This window comes from Myxocyprinus asiaticus, chromosome 32 (assembly GCF_019703515.2).
Source record: "Myxocyprinus asiaticus isolate MX2 ecotype Aquarium Trade chromosome 32, UBuf_Myxa_2, whole genome shotgun sequence".
Taxonomy (NCBI): domain Eukaryota; kingdom Metazoa; phylum Chordata; class Actinopteri; order Cypriniformes; family Catostomidae; genus Myxocyprinus; species Myxocyprinus asiaticus.
The window spans coordinates 167,863-194,146 of NC_059375.1; the positions used below are offsets into that span (position 1 = coordinate 167,863).

At 42.9% G+C, this 26,284-nt stretch overlaps 1 protein-coding gene across 6 annotated transcripts in view; it reads right to left on the bottom strand.

Moving 5' to 3' along the window:
* The window catches only part of LOC127423031 (sterile alpha motif domain-containing protein 14-like), an 81,290-nt gene that overhangs the window by 5,583 nt on the left and 49,423 nt on the right, over positions 1-26,284 (bottom strand). For 5 of the 6 annotated variants that reach the window (XM_051667011.1, XM_051667013.1, XM_051667009.1 and 2 more), the window contains one exon: positions 17,854-17,958. In XM_051667011.1, the coding sequence (XP_051522971.1) occupies positions 17,854-17,958 (105 nt within the window). Of the gene's footprint in view, positions 1-17,853; positions 17,959-18,763; positions 20,612-26,284 lie in introns of those variants that run through there. The other variant, XM_051667014.1, reaches the window with a different exon arrangement.

Consider the following 26,284-nt stretch of genomic DNA (forward strand, 5'->3'; position numbering starts at 1 on the left):
TAACCTTGGAGGAGCTTGGTGAGGTAATTAAGGGGCCAGACAGCTTTGCCACTGGATTTTTTAGATCTTATGCTACAGAACTGGCTCCACCTTTGTTAGAAGTTTATACAGAATCATAAAAGAATGGAAAGCTTCCACCAATCATGACACGAGCCTGGATCAGTCTGATTCTTAAAAAGGACAAAGATCCAAGTGAGTGTAAGAGTTATCGTCCAATTTCCCTGATCCAGCTAGACGTAAAAATATTGTACAAAATTTTTTCTAACTGATTAAGTAAAGTTATGACATCTCTTATGCATATAGATCAGGTGGTGTTTATTCGGGGCCGCAGCTCTTCTGATAATATTAGGTGTTTCATCAATATTAGGTGGTCAGTGGCGAAAGATCAGACTCCTATCTCTGCTATCACACTTGATGCCGAAAATGCATTTCATATGGTAGAATGGTATTATCTTTTTAAGATTTTGGAAATATACAGGTTTGGGAATACTTTAATTGGATGGGTTAAATTGCTTTATAGACACCCGGTAGTGGTGGTACAAACAAATGGATTAATTTCAGATTATTTCACTCTGGATAGGGGCACCAGGCAGGGTTGCCGTCTTTCCCCATTATTGTTCTGTCTTGCCCTGGAACCATTAGCATCTGCGATAAGAAAGGAAGGTGATTTTACAGGGGTGCTGGTGGGAGGTATGGCGCATAAGCTTTTGCTTTATGCAGATTATAATTTATTATTAATCTCCAACCCCACTAGATCTATGCTTTGCCTCCACAGAATTATTAATTCCTTTTCTAAGTTCACAGGATACAGAGTCAACTGGTCTAAATCCGAAGCCTTGGCTCTGACAGCGTACTGCCCAGCATTGGCTTTTCAGCCGGGTGTCTTCCAGTGGCCCAAACAGGAAATTAAGTATTTGGGCATTTGATTCCCAGCAAATTTGTGTGATTTAGTTAGAGTTAATTTTAACCCCTTAATAAAAAGGTTTTCGAGTGATGTGGGCAGGTGGGTTTCATGACATTTATCTATGATTGGGAAGGTTAATGTTATTAAAATGAATTGTATTACAAAATTCAACTACCTGCTACAATCTCTTCATGTAGATGTCCCCCTCTCTTATTTCAAGCAATTTGATAGCACAGCGAAGTCCTTTTCAATAAGTTTCATAGGCTGATTGACAAAGGTGGGCTAGGCCTACCCAAGATTTTGTTTTATTATTATGCATTCGGTCTCAGACATTTGGCTTATTGCTCGCTTCCTCCTGAGAGAGCCCCTCACTGGTTTTGTATTGAACAGGAAGTTCTTGCCCCTATTTCACCATTGCAAAGCCTTTCTATCAAAATAACTGGAGAATTTAAGTTATACCCCATTATCTTGCATTTATTTAAATGTTGCCTCGAGCATATGGCTGAACCTAAAATTATGTATTAATAAGTCCCCTTTCTGCTGGTCAGAGTGGATTGTGAGGGGGGTTACTACTCTCGGTGACCTATATGAGAGTGGAGTGTTGAGATCCTTTGAAAATTTGGTTCAACATTTTGGAATTCCCAGATCTCAGTTTTTTAGGTATTTACAGCAGCGCCACCTGCTTTGTACTATTTTTGGGAGTAGCATACACCCCCCTAAAGCGGCAGACACTGTGGGAGTGGTTATTACTGCTTTTGGAAAAGGTCATGAGGCATCAGTGTATTACTCCCTGCTAATTCAGAGTCTGGGGGACAGAGCTTTAACTTCTATAAAGAGATTATGGGAGAAAGATTTTAACTTACTATTGGAGGAGGAAGTGTGGGCTAGGATTCTAAAAAATGTCAAGTCTGTATCTAGAGATGCAAGGGTGTGCCTTATGCAATTCAAGATTTTATATAGATTCTATCGGTCCCCCTCTAGATTGAATAGGCTTGGTCTTAAAGACACACCCACCTGCTGGCGATGCCAATCGGAGGATGGAGACACAGCCCATGTTTTTTGGTGGTGTGCAGAGATCCAGGAATTTTGGTTGAAGGTTCAGAGTTTTATGTGTGACGTGTTGGGCACTTGGGTTTCGTGTTGCCTCAGACTCTGTGTTTTGGGCGATGGGGCGGTCATCGTTATAGGAGATAAATACATAAAAAATTGGGTCCTGACCTGCATTATGACAGGCAGGCTGACTGTTTTAAGGGGATGGAATTTGGCTGGAGCGCCCTCAATTCGGGAGTGGTGCGAGGAGATGGGGAGTGTGGCAGCTTTCGAGGAGGTGTCGTGTAGAAGTCTGGGGATCTGGGATTCATTTTATGGGAAATGGGGCAGTTATTTTATGTTTTTGGGGGACTCTCAGGGAGGGACTGTGGAGAGAGAGGCGTAGTTTTAGATGTGTATGATTATATATATATATATATATATATATATATATATATATATATATATATATATACATACACACACAGTTGTGCTCAAAAGTTTGCATACCCTGGCAGAAATTGTGAAATTTTGGCATTGATTTTGAAAATATGACTGATCATGCAAAAAGTATTTTATTTAAGGATAATGATCATATGAAGCCATTTATCATCACATAGTTGTTTGGCTCTTTTTTTAAATCATAATGATAATAGAAATCACCCAAATGGCCCTGATCAAAAGTTTACATACCCTTGAATGTTTGGCCTTGTTACAGACACACAAGGTGACACACACAGGTTTAAATGGCAATTAAAGGTTAATTTCCCACACCTGTGGCTTTTTAAATTGCAATTAGTGTCTGTGTATAAATAGTCAATGAGTTTGCTAGCTCTCATGTGGATGCACTGAGCAGGCTAGATACTGAGCCATGGGGAGCAGAAAAGAACTCTCAAAAGACCTGTGTAACAAGGTAATGGAACTTTATAAAGATGGAAAAGGATATAAAAAGATATCCAAAGCCTTGAAAATGCCAGTCAGTACTGTTCAATCACTTATTAAGAAGTGAAAAATTCGGGGATCTCTTGATACCAAGACAAGATCAGGTAGACCAAGAAAGATTTCAGCCACAACTACCAGAAGAATTGTTTGGGATACAAAGAAGACCCCACAGGTAACCTCAGGAGAAATACAGGCTGCTCTGGAAAAAGACGGTGTGGTTGTTATAAGGAGCACTATACGGCGATACTTGAACAAAAATGAGCTGCATGGTCGAGTTGCCAGAAAGAAGCCTTTACTGTGCCAATGCCACAAATGACAACACCTTGACACACCTCACAGCTTCTGGCACACTGTAATTTGGAGTGACGAGACTAAAATAGAGCTTTATGGTCACAACCATAAGCGCTATGTCTGGAGAGGGGTCAACAAGGCCTATAGTGAAAAGAATACCATCTCCACTGTGAAGCATGGTGGTGGCTCACTGATGTTTTGGGGGTGTGTGAGCTCTAAAGGCACGGGGAATCTTGTGGAATTTGATGGCAAGATGAATGCAGCATGTTATCAGAAAATACTGGCAGACAATTTGCAGTCTTCTGCACGAAAGCTGAGCATGGGATGCTCTTGGACTTCCAGCATGACAATGACCCTAAGCACAAGGCCAAGTTGACCCTCCAGTGGTTACAGCAGAAAAAGGTGAAGGTTCTGGAGTGGCCATCACAGTCTCCTGACCTTAATATCATCGAGCCACTCTGGGGAGATCTCATACGTGCGGTTCATGCAAGATGACCAAAGACTTTGCATGACCTGGAGGAATTTTGCCAAGACGAGTGGGCAGCTATACCACCTGCAAGAATTTGGGGCCTCATAGACAACTATTACAAAAGACTGCATGCTGTCATTGATGCTAAAGGGGGCAATACACAGTATTAAGAACTAAGGGTATGAAGACTTTTGAACAGGGGTCATTTCATTTTTTTCTTTGTTGCCATGTTTTGTTTTATGATTGTGCCATTCTGTTATAACCTACAATTGAATATGAATCCCATAAGAAATAAAACAAATGTGTTTTGCCTGCTGTTTTCTTTAAAAACGGTATATATATTACCAATTCTCCAAGGGTATGCAAACTTTTGAGCACAACTGCATATATATATATATATATATATATATATATATATGCATTTATTTTTCTGTGTGTGTCTACTTATGTGAGACTACAGGGATGTTCGTTGGGGGTCAGGGTGGGGTTGTTGATTGGGGAGGGGGAGGTGTAGTAGTGGGAGTTAAATTTTGATTCATTGCATATATGTTTTGTTTATCTTTGTCATCTCTATGAATCAATAAAAATGTTAATCTTAAATAAAAGTCTTATCCTTGGAAATGATTGGGGTTAACCTGTGGGATGGGCTCAGACTGGTGTTTTGAATGTACCTGTACATGGCATGTGCAATAATTGCCGTGATGATCCAACCACTAATGAGGAGCCAGAGGGCAAACAGACTGATAGGATGTTCATGGTAAGATGACGATCTGCTTATGTGACTAAGAAATATAGTGTTCAAGCCAGTCAGTTTGAGACTGAACTTTACTAATTTCGTCCCTTCAGCCTGATGCTGCTGTTGAAGGGTGTCATCAATGGTGAGGTTGTGACCTCTAAATGCATCCATGATCTCAACTTCCGCATCATGTTTGTTGATGCTGAGATGGAGGACAATATCGTCAATGTGCACGGTGGCTCCTTGGAGAACCATTAAGAACACTGTCTGGTTTGGTAGCTTTTGTTTAGTGGCTGTATTCGGCTCTTAGGCCGCATTGGTAGTTAGTCACCTCTCTAACAAAGGGGTTGCTTGGACAAACCCAATGAATGTCCTTTGTCTTGGTACACATGCTCTACCTTAGGGATAAAGTAGAGCGAGGGGTCCTCATTTACATTGGATTTGGGATTTACATAGATTGGAATTGCACTGCCAAGACTATATGCCAGGTGTTTCTGTGAAGGTTGCACAATGGAGGAAGTAGCAGATCTAAGGATTTTTTCGTCAAGGTCTAAGGAGACCAGGTAAGCTGGAATCCTTCCACCACTCAGACTGTTGACTGAGGAGCTAATTTCCCTGATGATGTCTTGCATTAATGATATGCACATAAGTTATGTCTTCTCTGATAACATCTGACAAAGTCCCTAAAGCATGCAAAGTGTTATTAAAAAGAGCAGAGTGCAAATTTACAGTGACTATAGTACCCTGGCTCTGTAATTGTTCTTGTTGGAGGAGGAGTCTCTGTTGGATACCTGGTATTTCCTTATCGAGTTCACCCATGTGCCTTTGAAGCACACTGATGCCGACAGAGTTGGCAGTTGAAAGGCCAGTGGAGAACAGTGGCCTGATTGCTGATGCCACAGCAAGCAGGCCCTGAGAAATTGTTTTGGTTTGATTACTGTATGAAAGTAGAGTGGTGCTAGGAGTTAGTGCATGCCGACAGGATGGGTTGAGGCATGCAGCTATCCTTATGGTGCTACTGTGGTGCATCTTCTCCCCTTTGGAGTGAAGATGGCTTGAAGAGCTTAATCTGATTCGAATGGACCCATTTTTATGCCAGTGTTTGGCTTGGTTATGAGACCCTGATGCGGTAGGCTACTGGTGAGAGCTTTTCCACTATCTTGAAGGGGCCTGACCAACTTTGTAGGAACTTTTTAGAGATTCCTGCTGGTTTGAGGAACCTGAAATAGAGTACCTTGTCATCTAATTGGTACTCACGGTGAGACACTTTCCTGTCATAGTAGGCTTTGGATCCCTTGACGCTGGCTTCCAAGTTCTTCTGGGCCCACATGAATGTGGCCCAAAGATGGTCACACAGGTCCGTCACGTATTGGTGCGCCGCATAGGCGGTTGCAACACTGATGTCTTTGGGGCGGTACAGAAGGTGTAGCAGAAGGGTAATTTCTCTTCCAGTCATCACTTCATACGGTGTGACTCCTGTGGAGTGGTGCGGAGTAGACCTAATGGCCATCAGCACCAGGGGGAGTTTCACATCCCAATCTCTGTCATTGGTGTTAAAATACTTTTTAAGCATGTTGATAATGGTGCGGTTGGCACGTTCGACCTGTCCAGATGACTGGGGATGATACGGGATGTGGAAGTTCACTTCCATGCCCATGATTTCATACATGGTAGTCATGACGCTTGAGGTGATATGGGTGCCTTGATCCGAATCAACAGAGAGGGGTAGCCCCCAGTGGCTGAACACATGGTTCAGCAGCAGGACTGCAGTTATTGTGCCACTTGGTGAAATCGCAGTTTGTTACCTCATGAGGACTTGGGGACTGGTCCAATCCAATCCACTTGGAGGTGATCCCTCGTTTCTGGAGTGGGGCCCGATCCAGCGGTCTGGACATCTGGAACTGGCTACAGACCAGGCATCCTTTGAAATAGGAATGGGTATCACGGGCCAACGATGGCCAATAAATGACTTGCTGGAGGGTCTTGAGGGTAGTCTTGTAACCCCGGTGGCCTCCAACAGGCGTGTCGAGAGCGGGGGCTAGCATCACCCCCCTATGATCGGTTGGGACAACCCAGCGAGCTGGTCCCAGGTCAGTCTGTGTATAAACCAACAAACCTTTTTCCAGTTTAAGACACAGCTGGTCGTGAAGGAGAGCATGTAGTTCCTCTGACACACACGGTGGGGTTTGAGAGGCTCCTTGTGTTGCAGGGTTTGCTACCCTCTGCCAGATGGTTTGGATGGCCAGGTCTTGCGGGTGGTTGCGTTTGAACTAAACAATACCGGCTCCTGTCCGAGTCTGACTTTCATGGCGGAATGAACAACCATCCATGTAGACCCTTGGGAGGTCTGCACAGGCATTCTCATCATAGTAATGATGATTTGATGGGAGCAGCGGAGTGGTGACAAGTAAGGATTCTGGGCTCAGTTGCCCTTCGCAGTCACAGTGTTGTCATTCAGCCAGGCCCTGGCCCATGGCCATTTTATGGTTCTGGGCATATTTGACCATATTTTGTAGCCTTGCAGTGCCATCATCCAAGTAGCAATGTGGCTGTTGGATACCCGCCCCTCCCTCAGCCGTTGGCTGTTCAGGAAGGTGACAGGTTGGTGACAAGTCTCAATGACTGTCTTCTGACCCAAAGGAGCTACAGAAGTGTTCCACAAACCATACGGTGGCCAGGAGGGCCTTCTCGCAGTCAGAGAACTTCATCTCAACAACACTAAGAGGTCGGCTCGTGTAGGCGATGACACGTTTGTCTGTGTCTTGTTTCTGTGTCAGGGCGGCACTGAGACAGATGGATGAGAAGCTTGCCTCAAGGTGGAACTCTTTATCCTTGTCTGGCTATCTCTGCATAGTCCTCGATGAACTGTCAAGAGTAGTTGCATACACCTAGGAGGCTTCTGAGTTCTGACAAACCTGTCAGAGCTTTGATGTCGCGGATGGCTCGAACTCTCCCAGCTTGGGGTTCGATGCCATCTGCTCTCGCTGTTAGACCCACATACTCAACCTTGGTGTGGCACCACTGTCCCTTGGCTAGTGCAAGATTGGCTCCAGTGGTGGAGAGTTGGTTAAGTACATGTCAGATCTCGGTCAAGTGTTCCTCAAAGGTCTGGTGCCTCATGAGGATGTCATCCACGTAGATGAGGTTACCGCAGGCAGTGGCATCACTAATGGCCTTATGGAGGAAGATATTGAACTCGGCTGGGGTGTTCGAATATCCGAATGGACAACGGTCCAGGTGTACTGGTAGTTACCAAAAGAGAAAGCCAGCTTGTACTGGTCAGCTGGGTTGACTCTCATTGTCCGGAAGCCATTGGCCACGTCCACTGTAGAGAAGAAGCGGGCCCCTTTGACCTTGGCCAGTTCTTGGTCCTAATGGATCATGGGCCAGTGGAAATGTGGTACCTGCTTTTTCAGAGGGTGATAGTCAATGGTGAGACACCGCTTGCCGGTCGGGTTGTGAAGGAAGAGAGACTTGAAAGTCCGTCAGTACGCGGTTCTCAGGCATCTGTAATACTCACGAGGAGGCTCATGACTTTTCTGCGCAATGGCGAAATCACCTAGGGTTAGTGGAGGCCTTGTCGGTATACGGCAAATACTCCTCGTGTTGGGCTTAACACAGAGCTGAGTAGTGGTCTCTGGTACCAGTCTGTAACGTTTCAATGAACGCATGGACACTCCTCACTGTGGTCTTCCATATGAGCATGAGGTAAGTCAACAAGGCAGTGCTCAATTTCTCTGAGATAATTATCGATGTTTGAATCTCAACTACTTGGGTCAAAGTGCTTTATGTTCTTTGCGAGGGACTCGAGTTGTTGAGTGTGCAAGCCTTGGTGTCAGTATGACCATGGGTCGTCCGAGTCATCTGAAACACTCAGATCGCTATAGCGATGAGGACGACTTCTTCCCCTTTGTGGTGGGATGGAGACCTCTCGACGCATGGGGGTGGGCCCCGTGTTGCGTACAGCTTCCTGGCTAACGGGGCCCTCGAGCCGCTTACACTACTCTGGGCTTGGAAGTAATTTCATGGTGTGGAATCAGTCTGGTCGAAACGCAAGGTGGCATGACTGAAAATGGACTGAGGGGGGCAACCGGAAGGAGGGGCACCTGCATCCAACCAGCGGGCCACTGGAGGAGCTTGAAAGGTGTCTAGGAGAACAAAATCAGAGACTGTACCACTACGGGAAGCTCAACTCCTAGTGTGTGTCCCTGAGTTTCCAAGGGGCACATTTCTACTGGTTGTGCTAAAGAGGGGGCCCTCTTTGCTGTCAGATGTGGTGCTTTGCATATCCTGGGTGGCCAGGTCAGCAGCTGGACTTACCTGATCTCTACTCTTACTCTGCTCTTAGCTGGGCAGCTTTGAGCTGCCTGTGCAGGGTTTCATTTACCTCCTTTCATTATCTTCCTGTGCCCGGATTCTCTCAGCTTGGGTGCACCTAACTTCTTGGCACAGGCTGAGATTTTCCCTCTGTACCATTTGGTAGCTGTTCTGCAGCTGGGCGAACTGGGCCTGTTGCTTTGCGGTTTGCAGTTGGGTTCTGTGCTCTGGCTTCCCGACCGGGATGTTGACATAATCAACTAGTTCATGCAATGCTTCATCACAATGACTAACATTGTAGCCGTTGAGGTTATCTCTCTCCTCTATGGAGAGATGGAGGACAGCGGCAACTACATCTTGCAGTGCTGGGTTGTCTGACCTCTGCGGAGCTTCAGCCCTGGAATCAGGGACTAATAATCAGACAGTATAGCAGTCTCAATATAGGATTGTTCTCTTAGGAGAGTCGACGTCCGGAGCACATCAACATTCAAAAAGGGAACAGTGAAGGCTTGAATCTGAGCACTGACATCCCCTGCCAGCCCTTGGCACAGGTGCATGCAGAACAATACCAAAACACTTCTCTTTAAAGTATAACAAAGTTTATTTATGCAGTAATATCAATTAATAATCAATACAATGCAGTCAATAAACTTCCGACTTCCAACTACAAACTAAACAGTAACATGATTAGTTTTTGGTGCTTATGCTTCCTGTGGCCTGGAGTGTGCTTTCTAGAATATCTCTTGCAGCACATTGGAGTGATTGGGTCTTTTGTTGCACTCATGTATCGGTCGAATGGGCCACTCATGTATCGGTCAAATGTAAACTGTACATTAGTTTGACTAACCAAAGAGCTGAACTTTTTATTTGTATTTATTTATTTATTTATTTATTTTATTATAATTATTTATTATTATTTTTGTATTTGTATTGATTTTTTATTTTTATTTTTTTGTGCTGGTTCTACTAGCGGCTGGAGCTTGGAGCTTCTGTGGAGAAACACACCTTCGGGACAGTTATGTGGACGAATCTACACGTTTTTGGGGTTTAAACCACTTATCGGCTGTGTAATTCTGTTTCACAAAATTTGTATAGAAACACTGGACTTGAGCAATCCGACAGCAAAGTTGTCGGGGGGACTCTCGTAGGTGTACATGGACTGTTTGAGTTTAGAGGGATGGACGGCGGTTGGCGCTGTCGTGCGCGGGGTTAATGCGCCCGTTTTCTTTTTTCTGTTTGTTTGGTTTGGGGGGAAGTTTGGGGTTTGATTGTTACACTAATGTTGGAATGTGGTTTTATAATATTGTTTTTGACACAATCTATTTTTTCTAATATGTCAAATGTCAAACGTTAATATGAGTGGATTATCTCTCTCCACTTGGAATGTGAATGGGCTGGGGCACCCCATAAAAAGAAGGAAGGTTATTTCTTTTCTTAAACATAAGAAATACGATATAGTGTTTCTTCAAGAAACGCATCTTTCCCTGCAGGAAGCTGAAATATTTGGGAAGATATGGGGTGGACATGTTTTCTTTAGTGCTGGCTCAAATAAGAGCAGGGGAGTTATTACATTGATAAGTAAGCATCTGCAATTCAAATGTCTCAAACAGATTAAAGATAAATTAGGAAGAGTCATTATTGTTTTAGCAGAAATTCAGGGGCAAAGGTTGATTTTGGCTAATATTTACACACCTAAAAGTCTCTCATTTCATCTGTTGTTGATTGCTCAATTGGAAACATCTTAATCTCAGATCATGCCCTGGTGAGTTTAGAGGTGTTGCCAAATACAGAGAAAAATAAATCATATAGTTGGCGCTTTAATGTATCCCTTTTGCAAAATCTTTATGGTTACTTGTGTAACCTCTGTTCCCTGATGGAGGGAATGAGACGTTGTGTCGATGAAGTGACACTAGGGGTCACTCTTGGGAGCCCGAGACATCTCTGGTCTTTGATAAAAGGCCAATGAAAATTGGCGAGTGGTATTTGCATGCCACTCCCCCGGACATACGGATATAAAAGGAGCTGGAATGCAACCACTCATTCAGGTTTTATGCTGAGGAGCAGAGACAAGGTCCGGCCATTTCAGCGTGTAGTTCAGCATTGTGGCAGGAGGGACACAACGTCTCGTTCCCTCCATCAGGGAACGGAGGTTACACAAGTAACCAGGACGTTCCCTATCTGTCACTCACTTGACGTTGTGTCGATGTAGTGACACTAGGGGTCCCTATACGAAACGCCACAACTGGCTGAACTGTGTTACGTGAACTGGTGGTGTGTGGCGGCACCGGGGGCGGCATGTCCTGGGCATGATATGCCATAGTTATGATGTCAATGAGCCAGTGGGCGATCCTCTGCTTGGAGACAGCGCTTCCTTTCCGCTGTGTGCAGACAAAGAGCTGCTCAGAGATCCTAAAGCTCTGCGTGCGATCCAAATAGATGCGTAAAGCACACACCGGACACAGCAACGACAGGGCTTGGTCTGCCTCCTCCTGGGGCAGCGCTTGCAGGTTCACCACCTGGTCCCTAAAAGGGGTCGTGGGAACCTTGGGTACATAGCCCGGTCGGGGTCTCAGGATCACGTGAGGAAGCCCGGACCGAACTCCAGGCACGTTTCGCTGACAGAGAATGCTTGCAGGTCTCCTACCCTCTTGACGGAAGTGACCACAGTCAGGAGGGCAGTCTTCAAGGAGAGTGCCTTAAGCCCAGCTGACTACAAAGGCTCAAAGGGGGTTCTCTGTAGACCCTGAAGAACTACAGAGAGGTCCCATGAGGGAACGAGGTGCAGTCTGGAGGGATTCAGCCTCCTGGCACCTCTTAGGAACCTGATGATCAGGTCGTGCTTCCCTAAGGACTTACCGTCGACTGAGTCGTGGTGTGCTGCTATGGCGGCAACATACACCTTCAAGGTGGTAGGGGACAGCCTCCCTTCCAACCTCTATGTCTATGCCGAGGGGGGCCTCGGTCAGGGCGTACCAGAGCGGGCAATGGGAGGATTTTTGGGAGGCGAACAGGTCCACCTGTGCCCATCCGAATCGACTCCAAATCAGCTGGACCACCTGAGGGTGGAGTCTCTACTCTCCCCTGAGTGTAACCTGCCATGACAGCATGTCCGCTGTAGTGTTGAGGTTGCCCGGGATGTGAGTGGCTCACAGCGACTTGAAGTGCTGCTGACTCCAGAGGAGGAGACGGCGGGCAAGTTGTGACATACAGCGAGAGCGCAGACCACCTTGGTGGTTGACATATGCTACCATTGCCGTGTTGTCTGTCCGAACTAACACTTGCTTGCCCTGGATCAACGGCCGAAACCTCCACAAGGCGAGCAGAGTTGCCAACAACTCGAGGCAGTTGATGTGCCAATGCAGTCGCAGGCCCGTCCACAGGCAAACCGTTGCAAACAGTGCCCCAGCCCGTTTTGGAGGTGTCCGTCGTGACCACGATGTGCCTGGAGACCAGTTCTAGGGGAACACCTGCCCGTAGGAATGAGAGGTCAGTCCAAGGGCTGAAAAGACGGTGACAGACCGGCGTGATGACCACGCGATGTGTCCCGTGGCGCCATGTCCATCTTGGGACTCGAGTCTGAAGCCAGTGCTGAAGTGGTCTCATATGCATCAACCCGAGCGGGGTGGCTACCGCTGAGGATGCCATATGCCCCAGGAGTCTCTGAAAAGGTTTCAGTGGAACCGCTGTTTTCTGTTTGAACGCCTTCAAACAGGCCAGCACCAACTGGGCGCGCTTGTTCGTAAGGCACGTTGTCAAAGACACTGAGTCCAGCTCCAAACCGAGAAAAGAGATGCTCTGAACCGGGAGGAACTTGCTCTTTTCCCGGTTGACCCGAAGCCCTAGTCAGCTGAGGTGTGAGATCACCAAGTCCCTGTGTGCGCACAACATGTCCCGAGAGTGAGCTAGGATTAGCCAGTCGTCAAGATAGTTGAGAATGCAAATGCCAACCTCCCTTAATGGGGCAAGGGCTGCCTCTGCGACCTTCGTGAAGACGCGAGGAGACAGGGATAGGCCGAAAGGGAGGACTTTGTACTGATACACCTGACCCTCAAATGCAAACCGCAGGAAGGGTCTGTGTCGAGGAAGGATCGAGACATGGAAGTACGCATCCTTCAGGTCTACCGCTGCGAACCAATCTTGATGTCGGACGCTCACCAGAATGCGTTTTTGCGTCAGCATCTTGAACGGGAGTCTGTGTAAGGCCCAGTTCAGTACTTACAGGTCCAAGATTGGCCGCAACCCAATGGTCTTCTTACCAGCTCCAGGTGAGTGGGTTTCATCGTCCCTGGGTCACCCGTCTCAGGGGCGCTTTGATGACCTCCATGGGTTCTTACGAAAGCAAGCCGCGACCGCAACATTGTCATGGTCATGTTCTTGCAGTGAGAAAATTAACCATCCACAAATGCTGCCTCCGTGTGGGTCGCGCCCAGACACGAAAGACAGCTATCATGACCATCCGAAGTTGAGAGATAAGGACCGCAACCAGGAATAACACACAGTCGGAAAGGCATCTTTAAAAAGACGTGTCTTTCAAAAGACGTTCCATGTGTGCCGCTCTTTTAGAGATATATACTCTTTTAGAGGAAAAAGCTCTTTGAGAAAATATACTCTCTTTTTTTCTGCTGAAGCGCACAGGGGCGTTCTCTGCAGTGCACCAGTGCAGAGGAGGGAGAAGCCAATGAAATACGCCATCAGATCCAGCAGAGGTGAATGAACAGTAGAAATTCAGCTCAGTGAGCATGACCGTTCGGCTCCGAAGAGAAAATCTGAATGAGTGGTTGCATACCAGCTCCTTTTCTACCCGTATGTCAGGGGGAGTGACATGCAAATACCACTCGCCAATTTTCATTGGCCTTTTATCAAAGACCAGAGGTGTCTCGGGCTCCCAAGTGTGACCCCTAGTGTCACTACATCGACACAACGTCGAGTGAGTGACAGATAGGGAACCTGAATTTCAACAAATGTTAAAGGCCGAAATTATGTTTATATGGAGACCAACTGGTCCTCAGTATCCTCTGTGGGCGTGGCTTGGGAGGCACTTAAGGTGGTTCTTAGGGGTCAGATCATACAGTATGCATCATTCACTAAAAAATCCAAAGAACGAGAACTTGTGGAGTTGGAAGGGAATATTAAAAGTGCCGAGGCAGAGCTGAAGCGGCGAATGTCGTCTGATGGCCTCAGAGAATTGGCCCGATTGAAATACAGATATAATACTATTTTGTAATGGAAGGTGGAGTTTTGGCTATTCAGGGTAAATTGAGTTGGGGGACAAAGCAGGGAAGCTATGGCTAGATACATAAAGTATAGAGAGTCTTTTTCTACCATTCCCTCAGTGCAATCTACTGGTGGGGAAATATTTACCTCGGCCATTGATATTAATAATGCTTTTAAAAATTTTTTTCTTGATCTCTATAGTTCCATGTCTTCGTCTACTGATGTTGATATTAGAAACTTTGTGGAACCAATAGAACTCCCTAAACTGATGACTGAGCAAAACAATTATCTTGATTCTGAGATAACCTTGGAGGAGCTTGACGAGGTAATTAAGGTATTGCCTACAGGCAAATCTCCAGGGCCAGTTGGCTTTGCCGCTAAATTTTTTAGATCTTTTGCTACAGAATTGGCTCCACTTTTGCTAGAAGTTTATACGGAATCATTAATGAATGGAAAGCTTCCGATCAGTCTGATTCTTAAAAAGGATCCAAGCGAGTGTAAGAGTTACCATCCAATTTCCCTGATCCAGCTAGACATAAAAATATTGTAAACAATTTTGGCTAACCGATTAAATAAAGTTATGACATCTCTTATACATATAGATCAAGTGGGGTTTATTCGGGGCCGCAGCAGTTCTGATAACATTAGGCGTTTCATCAATATCATATGGTCAGTGATGATCAGGCGAATGATCAGACTCCGGTCGCTGCCATCTCACTTGACGCCAAAAAGGCATTTGATATGGTAGAATGGGATTATCTTTTTAAGATTTTGGATATATTTGGATTCAGGAAAACTTTTATTGGATAGATTAAGGTACTTTATAGACACCCAGTAGCGGCGGTACAAACAAATGGATTAATTTCAGATTATTTTACTCTGGACAGGGGCACCCAGCAGGGTTGCCCTCTTTCCCCCTTATTGTTCTGTCTGGCCCTGGAACCATTAGCAGCCGTGATAAGAAAGGAGGATGATTTTCCAGGGGTGGTGGCGGGAGGTATGGCGCATAAGCTTTTGCTTTACACAGATGATATTTTATGATATTGTATTACTCCGACCGTAGTAGCTCTATGCCTTGCCTCCACAGAATTATTAATTCCTTTTCTAAGTTCTCAGGATACAAAGTTAATTGGTGTAAATCCGAAGCTTTGGCTCTGACAGTATACTGCCCAGTAACGGCTTTCCAGCCAGGCGCCTTCCAGTGGCCCAAACAGGGCATTAAGTATTTGGGCATTTTATTCCCAGCAAATTTGTCTAATTTAGTTAGAGATAAATTTGACCCCTTAATAAAAAGGCTTTCGAGCAATGTGGACAGGTGGGCTTCATTACATTTATCTATGATTGGGATGGTTAATGTTATTAAAATGAATTTGTATTCCAAAATTTAACTACCTGCTACAAACTCTCCCTGTAGATGTACCCCTCTCAATTTAATAACATAGCGAAGTCCTTCATTTGGAATGGTAAACGTCCCGGATTACACTTCAGTAAGTTACATAGGCTGATTGACAAAGGTGGGCTAGGCCTACCCAAGAATTTGTTTTATTATTATGCATTCAGTCTCAGACATTTGGCTTATTGGCCGCTTCCACCTGATAGAGCCCCTCCTTCTTCTTACCTATATTTCGCCATTGCAAAGCCTTTCTATCATACTAATCGGAGAGGTTAAGGTACACCCCGTTATCTCGCATTTGGACTCGGTATGGACAAAAGTGTCCAGAGTGTTTAATTCTGACATTTATTTAAATGTTGCCTCAAACATATGGTTGAACCCTAAATTATGTAATTATTAATAAGTCCCCTTTCTGCTGGTCAGACTGGATTGTGAGGGTGGTTACTACACTTGGTGACCTATATGAGAATGGAGTATTGAGATCTTTTGAAAATTTGGTTCAACATTTTGGGATACACCCCCCTAAAGAGGCAGATACTCTGGGGGAGGTAATTACTGGTTTTGAAAAAGGTCATGAGGCATCAGTGTATTACTCCCTGCTAATTCAGAGTCTGGGGGACGGAACTTCAACTTCTCTCAAGAGATTACGGGAGAAAGATTTAAATTTGGTATTGGAGGAGGGAGTGTGGGATAGGATTCTAAAAAACATCAAGTCTGCATCTAGAGATGCAAGGGTTCACCTTATGCAATTCAAGATTTTACATAGATTATATTGGACCCCTTCTAGATTGTATAGGCTTGGTCTTAAAGACACACCCACCTGCTGGCAATGCCAATCAGAAGAGATACAACCCATGTTTTTTGGGGGTGTGTTAAGATCCAAGGTTCAAAGTGTCATATGTGACGTTTTGGGCACTCAAATTTTGTTTTCCCCCATACTCTGTATTCTGGGCAATGGGGAAAAATTGGGTCCTGACCAGTCTTATGATTGGCAGGCAGATTATTTTAAGGGGATGGAAGTCAGATGGGCCTCCCTCATTTCCAGAGTGGGGTGCGGAGATGGGGAGGGTGGCGGCTTTTGATGAGATGTCGAGCAGAGGGTTCGAGATTTGTTTGCAAGGAAGTGGGGCAGGTGTCTGGGTTTTTTGGGGGACTCTCAGGAGGGGCTGTGGACACAGAGGTTTAGTTTTAATTATAAATGATTATCATATTTGTGTGTGTGTGTGTGTGTGTGTGTTCTATTTTGTAACCACAGAGGTGTTCGATGGGGGTCGGGCTGGTGATTGGGGAGGGGGAGGGGTAATAGTGGGGGTTGGGTTAAATGTTGTCTCAATGTATATATGTTGTGTTTTTTCTTTCTTATACGTTTGAGTCAATAAAAAATTGTTAATTAAAAAAAAGAAAAAAAGAAAAACACAACATAATAATCTATCTCTGCCCAGACGTAAACCTCTCACGTGTCATGTGAGGACGTTGGTAGAATGTGTGTTCATCCGTCATTTGACTCATTCGACTCGGTTCCTCGAAGCTTGGGTGATGACGGGAGGCCTTTTCCTTGCTCTGTCAGCAGGCGGTACAGCGGCTGATTCTCGGCGGGTTGGCAGAGATATCAGCGAAGTTGACTCGGTTGAAGAAGGAAGAAAAATCTTCCTTCTTCACTTCTGCAGGCAAAAGGGTGAGATGCATTTTGCTCAGCGGTCTCCTTCGGATTTGTTAACGTGGTCAGTGGAACACGGAGAATCTCTGCTCATCCAGCGAGATGGAGATTGTATGGCCAAAGTTCAGGGAGGTACATTACTTCCTTGGGCAACGAGGCTACACCTAGACACGGCGCATACTCTCGCTGGAAGCAAGGCTTAGGAGGAATCTCTGGGGTTTTATACTTTCTTGGACATCATGGTTGAGGGACACGTTCTGTCATCTGTTTCATCCAATAGGAGTTGAGAGTTCGATCCTACAGAATTTCACACTTAGGTGTAAAGTGAGCCAGGCTTGATGGGATCTGCAGTCTGTTTGGACTTCCTTTGTTATCAGGCTTTGAGTGTTCCTACAGGCCTCAGTCAGGCTTTATGACTGTGTGTAGGCCTGTCTTTGTCGCCTGTCTGAGCACATGAGCAGGGCCGTAGCAAGGTAATCTGGGCCCTCTGCTGTACATTGCTCTGGGCCCCTTTCCTATTAAAAAATACAGTTTCGAATTTGTTGTGGGGCCCCCCTGGACCTTTGGGCCCATAGAATCGTTACCACCTTTCACCCCACTAGCTACGGCCCTGCACATGAGGCCCAACAGTATGCAGCATATGCAATGCAAATGCAGATAATGCAAACATCCCGTTTTTACATGTTCCAGAACGATTCATATAAAATACCTTATATTTTTATTACAACATATTTAGATATATCCAAATATAGAAGTAGATTTAGAGTGTAGGGAGAGGGACTCATTTGCAGAGCTCTTTTGCTGTGATTTTGAAATTTATATGTTTATATGTTTCTTTATGAAAATGAATGTGATTTGACTGTTGTGCTGTGTTCAGTTTTGATGTGTTCTGTACTCTCACCCCATCGGAGTGCTCCGGGAGGATCTGATATGGTTGTGATGACTCAGTCTTGCAGTCATCCAGTAAACCCACTGAAGAATCGAAGTCCTCATCAGTGCTGGAGCCCTTCAACAAAGACAAATCAGTGCTTTGTGAAACCACAGGGGTCAGATTTAACCTGTGGGAGCTATCTTATAAAAATGCAGTATGGTATTATTTTTATTTTCATTAAATGGGTCAAATCCATAGATATGCAGAACATACAGTACATGTACGTAGATAGCTCATTAGCAGCTGTTCCTTTGAAAGTGAGTTTTTTCCAGGCAATTTTCACAAGATTTGAGTTTCTATAAGCATTAGACAATGTTGTATATTATATAAAAACTAAAAGTCAACAGAGTATTGCTAAAATGCTCTTATAAATAATGGTAATGCTTGTAGCTTCTAATAAAAGCGATGGGACTAGTGATCATAATTGCAATGGGCAGATAGGTCATAACCATGAATGAATCTAGCCCCAAAAATATCCAGAATATATTTTTTTATTAAATTATATAGCACCAATCCTTCAAATAGCAAGTTCCATATATATTATAAACCATAATCTGGGCTACTAAACTAAATAAGATAAAATAATTTCAGTGCAATTTATAGTCTATAATTTGCATATTTGAATCAGAATCAGCTTTATTGACAAGTATGCTTACACATACAAAGAATTTGTCTTGGTGACAGGAGCTTCCAGTGCACAACAATACAAAAACAATACAAAACAGCAACAAGAAATACAAATAATAAAAATTTGAATAAAATAAAGTGTATATAGAACACACAATAAGACTATATATATATATATATATATATATATATATATATATATATATATATATATATATATATATATATATATATATATACAGGGTTGGGAGGATTATTTTTTAAATGTATTCCACTACAGATTACATGCTGTAAAATGTAATTTGTAATGTATTTCGCTAGATTACTCGAGGTCGGTAACATTCTAAATACTTTTGATTACTTCTTCAGCACTGGTAGATTTTGTCACTTGTTTCACTTGAATGACACTTGTTTCACTTGACTAAAAAACTCTGCAGGTACAGTAAGACAAAATACACCTGTTAAAAATACATTCTCTGAAAAACCCAAATATCTTATGCAGTGTTGTTTCTAAAACAAGATAAATCAAATTGATCTTGTTTTAAGGATTTTTAGATATTTTACAGGAAAACAACACAAAAGTTATCAAGAATATGATTTTTTCCCTAATATCAAAGGTCTTACTAGAAAAAAAGAAATTACGATCTAATGTGAATTTTCTTGATAACAAAAATATGATCGTGTCTGGTAACATGCATGTAAAATGGCTAGAAATAGCATTTTAGCTTAGTGTAAAACTAACAATTTACACAAGGTTTATTTCTATTTCTTCTGCTCCAAACTTCTCTGTCTGCTTGTATGAATGTAACACATCATAAGAAAGTGTTTCATCGCTGTTCAAATGCACTTTGGATCTGTAACGTGGGTGTCTTGGAGAGGAAGAGGAACAGAGTAGACGCAGGAGTAGATTCCTTTTAATCTTTTAATTATAAATGTTGGAGCGGAAAATGAGGGAGACAGACTGTGACAGGATCGCATCATTTATATGTATAAATGTTTTCCATCTGAAAGGACTAAATATTAAATGAAACAAATAACAATAAAATGCTTCGGGAATCAAAATACTTTTTTGAATGTAACTGTATTCTAATTACCAATTATTTCAGTTGTAACTGTAGTGGAATACAGTTACTAATATTTTGTATTTTAAATATGTAATCCCATTACATGTATTACGTTACTCCCCAACACTGTATATATATATATATATACACACATATACATACATATACATATATATACACATACATTCACATACATACATACACATACATACATATATACACATATACACATACGTAGTGCAAAACTAAATACAAATCTGTTATATACAGTAAAAGGGAATGTAATGGCAGAAGAGGTGTTGGATAAATATAAAAAGACCAGACAGTGAATACACATAATTATTGCTTTATGGGGCAGTTTAAACTGTTCATGAGATGGATAGCCTGAGGGAAAAAACTGTTCCTGTGCCTGATGGTTCTGGTGCTCAGAGCTCTGACGCATCGGCCAGAAGGCAACAGTTCAAAAAGGTAGTGGGCAGGGTGAGTGGGGTCCAGAGTGATTTGTTCAGCCTTTTTCCTCACTCTGGAAGTGTATAGTTCTTGAAGAGAGGGCAGGGGCAACCAATAATCCTCTCAGCAGTCTGAACTGTCCTTTGTAGTCTTCTGATATCTGATTTCGTAGCTGAACCAAACCAGACAGTTATTGAAGTGCAGAGGACAGACTCAATGACTGCTGAGTAAAACTGTATCAGCAGCACCTGTGGCAGGTTGAACTTCCTCAACTGGTGAAGGAAGTACAACCTCTAATGGGCCTTTTTCACAATGTAGTTAATGTGGGTCTCCCACTTCAGGTCCTGTGAGATGGTAGAGCCCAGGAACCTGAATGACTCCACTGCTGCCACAGTGCTGTTTAGAATGGTGAGGGGGGTCAGTGTCGGGGTGTTCCTCCTAAAGTCCACAATCATCTCCACCGTTTTGAGCGTGTTCAGCTCCAGGTTGTTTTGACTGCACCAGACGGCCAGCTTCTGTATGCAGACTCATCGTCATCTCGGATGAGGCCGATGACAGTGGTGTCATCTGCGAACTTCATTATTTATCTAACCATAAAATGAGCATGTATTACACAGATATTAAATAATGACAGTGTATGTCAGTCTATTATATGATGAACTGTTTCCACACAAAAGCAGTTTATTCAATGGTTGATGTATCCGGAGCGGTCGAATGATGTATATACTGTTTGGATAATGAGATAAATGCAAGAACCCTGTTTTATTATATATTTGCTGTATATTTACCCTGAGTGATTAACTATAATACTACAACTATACTTACCTTACAAATTTATTATATTTTACCTTGGTTATGCTATTTTATAAGTTTGATGTGATTACCATGCTTATAATGTAGTTCCTTTGAATGTCCAGAAGATGGCATCAGTGAATCAGTTTTGAGAATAATAAAAGCATGTCAGTTAAATGTGAGTCTCTGTATGTGTGATAATCAACTGGCTTCAACATAATCGCAAAACTTTAAATAGAGGGAAAAGTTTTTGAACTGCTTTAAACTGTTTTATTATGTTTATGTTTTTTACATTTAAAAGAGGAGAAAATATATACGTAACAGAACAGTTTAACCAGAATCTAACCCAGACAAATGTGTAGTTAGCATTAAACAGTAGCGAATTCTCAGGGCCAGCAAAGCCTTCTCTGCTGGCCTAACATGCCAAATAAATAAATATTTTTCATCCTTTCATTCTCAATCACCTTTCTGCCTATGTATTTTTAATCGCTTTCCACTCTTAATTAATCTACAAACAAGTAGAGAAAAACAAAAAGTTTATCCAGTCAGAATTTATTCCTTGATGCTTACAAGCAAAGTGTGACAACTGTTTCACAAATCGCATGCCCGAATCCGAAGCAGCGTGTGAGTCTGTGCTCCACCCCATCAGGTCTTCAGAATTTCATCAGAATCCCTCAACAGTGCTAATGAATGGGCAACTAAAGTCAGATTGTCAGATTCATCAGCCAGTCAGATTTATTTGTTCTTGGTGGGTGTAGTCTTTAGGATATGTCCCGGTTGAGGCCTTCTAGCTGGCCTTGAGTGATGCAGTCTCGCTTTAAGTGATGTACGTAATTCAAGAGCGAAAAGCGTAAGATCAAGCTGTCTGACAAGATGGCTGTTATCACTGCTGCTATCGCCATTGAGAAAGAGATCCTTATGGATTTAAAAACATGAGATGTTCTGCATGACTGTGTGATTGCTTAATTTATTAAACAGGAAAGGAGGACTGATTTTCACTTCAAGTAAATTGGTAAGTGATTTTTGCATTGTTATAGCAAAATCAGGAGTTTTCAAAGTGTAAATTAGGCTGCTTGAGCATTCAGTATCTGATCAAGTTTTGAAAAGTAGTGTTGCGTTCCATTCAACTCGGAAAGTCGGATTTTACAACTTCCTAAAAAGTGCAATGGAATGCATCTTGAAGTCAGAATTACAACTTGTAGGCTCGTGCAGAAATTCTCAACTCTGATTTCGCTGAGATGCAGGTGCACGATGTCACACAAACATGTTGACACTCAAGGAGATATACAAAGTAAGTGATAAATATTCACTTTATTAAGTAATATCGATAAATTAGTTCGTTTCCACATTACATGATTTTAAAACTTGTTTAACAAATGCCTGCAGAAACAGGTGTATAAAACATGGTAAATTATAATCTCTTTTGATAACACTATGTAACACAATTTTTGTTCCTGGGTAGTAAGTGTCATTTCCTAATTGCTTATGCCTCAAATGTATAGAAAATGGCTATTATTCCCCACAAACTTTGCTTTTGTGACCAGGACAGTGATATTTTTAAATTTACCTATTTCCAATGAGAAAACAGGCGAATTTGTGTCTTTTCGTTCACATAAATTCAGAAAAAAACAACTAAAATCCTTCTTTATCTGTGGACCGACGAAGACACTGGCTTTGACCTTTGCCTAAGACAGCTTAGGGAAGAAGTCTTGAAGGTACTTAAAAGCTGCCGACTCCTTATCTAGAGCTCTGACAAATAAGGCCCAATTTGATGTGCAGTGGTGGCATCAGCACCTTCCCAGGGTCCACCAGTGGCTTCAATTTGACGTTGTTCCTCCCCACAGAGAACTCGGTCCGCTGTGGCCAGTCCCACCTGTGGTAGTGCGCCTTGGTGTCCCTGCTGTCCCAAAGACAAATATAGCAGGGAAACTTGGTAAAACTGCCTTGGAGACCCATCAGGAATGCCACCATTTTGAAGTCTCTTATGACCTCCCAGCTGTACTCATCATACTTCAAGGCGTCCAGCAAGGTCTTGATGCTGTTGTAATCCTCTTTGAGGTGCACGAGTGAGCCAGGGGAAGAGACGGGTACTTGTTACCATTATGAACCAGCACGGCTTTAAATATTGCTTTAGTATAAATACATGTTAATTTGGATTCATATGTTGTTTTTTTCTGACTTTATGTGAACGAAAAGACACAGATTCGCCCGTTTTCTCATTGGAAATAGGTAAATTTCAAAATATCACTGTCCTGGTCACAAAAGCAAAGTTTGTGGGGAATAATAACCAATTTCTATACTTTTGAGGCATAAGCAATTAGGAAATAACACTTACTACCCAGGGAAAAAACAAATGTGTTACACAGTGTAATCGTACACCTGAAGCACATATGCTAGCGCTGCAGCATTGTTTATCAGTTGGGTTGCTAGGAGACATCTCTAATGAGAGTCAAACCCCTGCTAAGCTAACGGGAGCATTGCAGTTTTGTTTCCTTAAACGTCATCTTCCAAATATCGGGGAATGAAATGCATTTATGGTCGGAGATATCAAGTAAGAATATCCCACATCCAACTTGAATGGAACGCAGCATAACCGTGTACCTTGATGAAATGAAATTTATTGCAAGCAACTTTTAAATCACAAATATTATTAGATAGATTTTTCCAGGTATTATAGACCTCCTTGGTAGATTCATATGAAAAATTATGATTTTTGAATGTCTGTTCGGGAGACGTTCATTTCACAAAACAGTCATGCTGCAGTTAAAATTAGGCTTGCTTGAGCATTAAGTGTCATTTCAAGTTCTGGCTTTCATGCGTGGACATGTTTTTAAAATGTAAACTGGTATTACTAGTTAGCTGCGACATAATGTATGATGCCCAAAGGCATAGGGTGTCTTATTCATTGTGAAACTGTGCTTTCTTAATGGCATGAATCACACTGAAGGCCTAGTCTGTAAATGCACGGCCCGCCACTGGCATTAAAGTACAACAGAAAAGGGGGTGTGTATGAATATCTTTTAGAGATAAAATGACAGAAACTCCAAAGAAAAAGATCCAGGAGAGGTCTTCATGGCTAAGAAACTGCGAAAGAGGAGAGGTCGCGTGGCACCATGCAATGGTCGGACGTGTGAACAGACAGCTCTGTGCACTTTGCAAGTTTTAATACTTTTTGTGTTATAAACCAGTGAGATTCAATACACCCTGATTTTTTATCTGTTCTAGGAAGACAATATGTCAAAGAATTCAAAATCCTCGGGCTCTGGAGACATTAAAAGACACTTACGTGCTCAAGCTGAAGCCCCCGAGCAGCAGGCCGCAAGCCCAGGAGTCGATTTGGCTAGAGAGGTGAAGGAAATTCGGCGACAGTTGATGAACGTGTCGGCAATGTTGACGAAGGTCATTGCTGACTTGGAGGAGCTTGCTGTAATATGTCGATTGGTTACTTCCATGGAGACTAAATTCTGTGAGAAGGTTACAAGAGTGGCAGATATTGAGAAACGGATCGACTATCTGGAGTCATCGGAGAGGGAATTAGCTGATAATCTGCTAGTGACCAAGGCAGACTTGGAGCGCATCTGGGAAAAGTTAGAAGATATGGAGAATCGTAACCGGCAGAATAACGTACGAATTGTTGGAATTCTTGAGGGAGAAGAGGGTCAGAATGTGGTGGAATTTCTTCATGGGCTCTTTCCGAGTCTGCTCAACATAACAGGCAATAAGCTAGAAATTGAGCGAGCTCACAGAGTTCCGGCTCAGCAATCCACTGAGAGAGACAGGCCCCAATCAATTCTGGCCAAATTTATGAGATCATCCGATAAAGATCTTTTGTTTCGAAGGCGAAGAGTAAAGGAAGGCTTTATTGGAAGAACCACAAAATTTTCTTGTTACCAGACTTTGTGAATTCTACAAGAGAGAAATGTGATCGATTCAAGGAATGCAAGAAACTCTTACATCAACGGAAGATCGCTTTAGCACTGATGTTCCCGGCCAAATTGAGAATAGATGCTAAGGATGGCCGCAAAGTATTTACATGTCCCCAGCAAGCATTGTCCTTCATAAAGTCAGTGGAATGAGTAAGTTATTTTGTGTTACTCATGTTGCAGCCGAGTGGGCCTGACTCACTGAACTTTCACTTGACCGTCCGAGGAAACTGGGCGCCTTTTTTATTTCTTTTTGTGCTGGTTCTGCCTAGCGACTGGAGTTTGTTTTGTGGAATAACACTTCTTAGGGACAGTTATGTGGATGAATCTACACGTTCTTTGTGTTTATCCCGCCTATTGGCTGGAGTTTGTTTTATATATTTTCTTCTGTTGTGTAATTCTGTCTCACAAAATTTGTATAGAAACACCGGACTTGAGCAATCTGATGGCAAAGTTGTCGCGTGGGCTCTCGTAGGCATATATGGACTGTTTGAGTTTGGGGGATGGACGCCGGTTGGCGCTGGCCATCGTGGGGTTAATGTGCACATTTTTCTTTTTTCTGTTTGTTTGGTTTGGGGGTAAGTTTGGGGTTTGATTGTTGCACTAATGTTGGAATGTAGTCTTTATAATTTTATTTTTGACACACAATCAATTTTTCTAATATGTCAAAATGTCAGATGTTAATATGAGTGGATTGTCTCTCTCCACATGGAATGTGAATGGTTTGGGGCACCCCATAAAAAGAAGGAAGGTTATTTCTTTTCTTAAACGTAAGAAATATGATCTAGTGTTTCTTCAAGAAACGCATCTTTCCCCACAGGAAGCTGAAACATTTGGGAAGATATGGGGTGTGTAACGTTTTGTAGTGATGAGGCGAGAGAGCAATGGATCTAAATGCAGTAATCCTTTAATCCACAACCAAAGAAGACGAGAATACATAGAATACGAGAATATGATGAAGAAGAAGGTTACAAAACATAACAGTCGTCTGTGGTAACATAAACACATGCAACAATGATCAAGAATTGACAAAGAACAAGAGAACATGAGGGCAAATATATACACACGGATGACTGATGAGGGAACAGGGAACAGCTGAGGAAGATGGGGAACAGATGGATGTGATGAGGGCAGTGCATCATGGGAATTGTAGTATAGGGCAAACTACAACAGAAGACAATAAAAGTGTCAAAATAAGAGTCCTTATGAACAGAGGGTTGATGATAAAGTGGTAGGAGTGAAGACAATGATGACATGATAGGGTGGACATGTTTTCTTTAGTGCTTGCTCAAGTAAGAGCAGGGGAGTCATTACATTGATAAGTAAGCATCTACAATTCAAATGTCTCAAACAGACTAAAGATAAATTAGGAAGAGTCATTATTGTTTTAGCAGAAATTCAAAGGCAAAGGTTGATTTTGGCTAAAATGTACGCACCTAACACTGATGATCAGGGCTTTTTTATAGATCTTGAAGGGATGTTGCAAGCCACTGGCACCCCTCATGATACAATATTGGGAGGAGACTTTAATGTTTTGTTGGACTC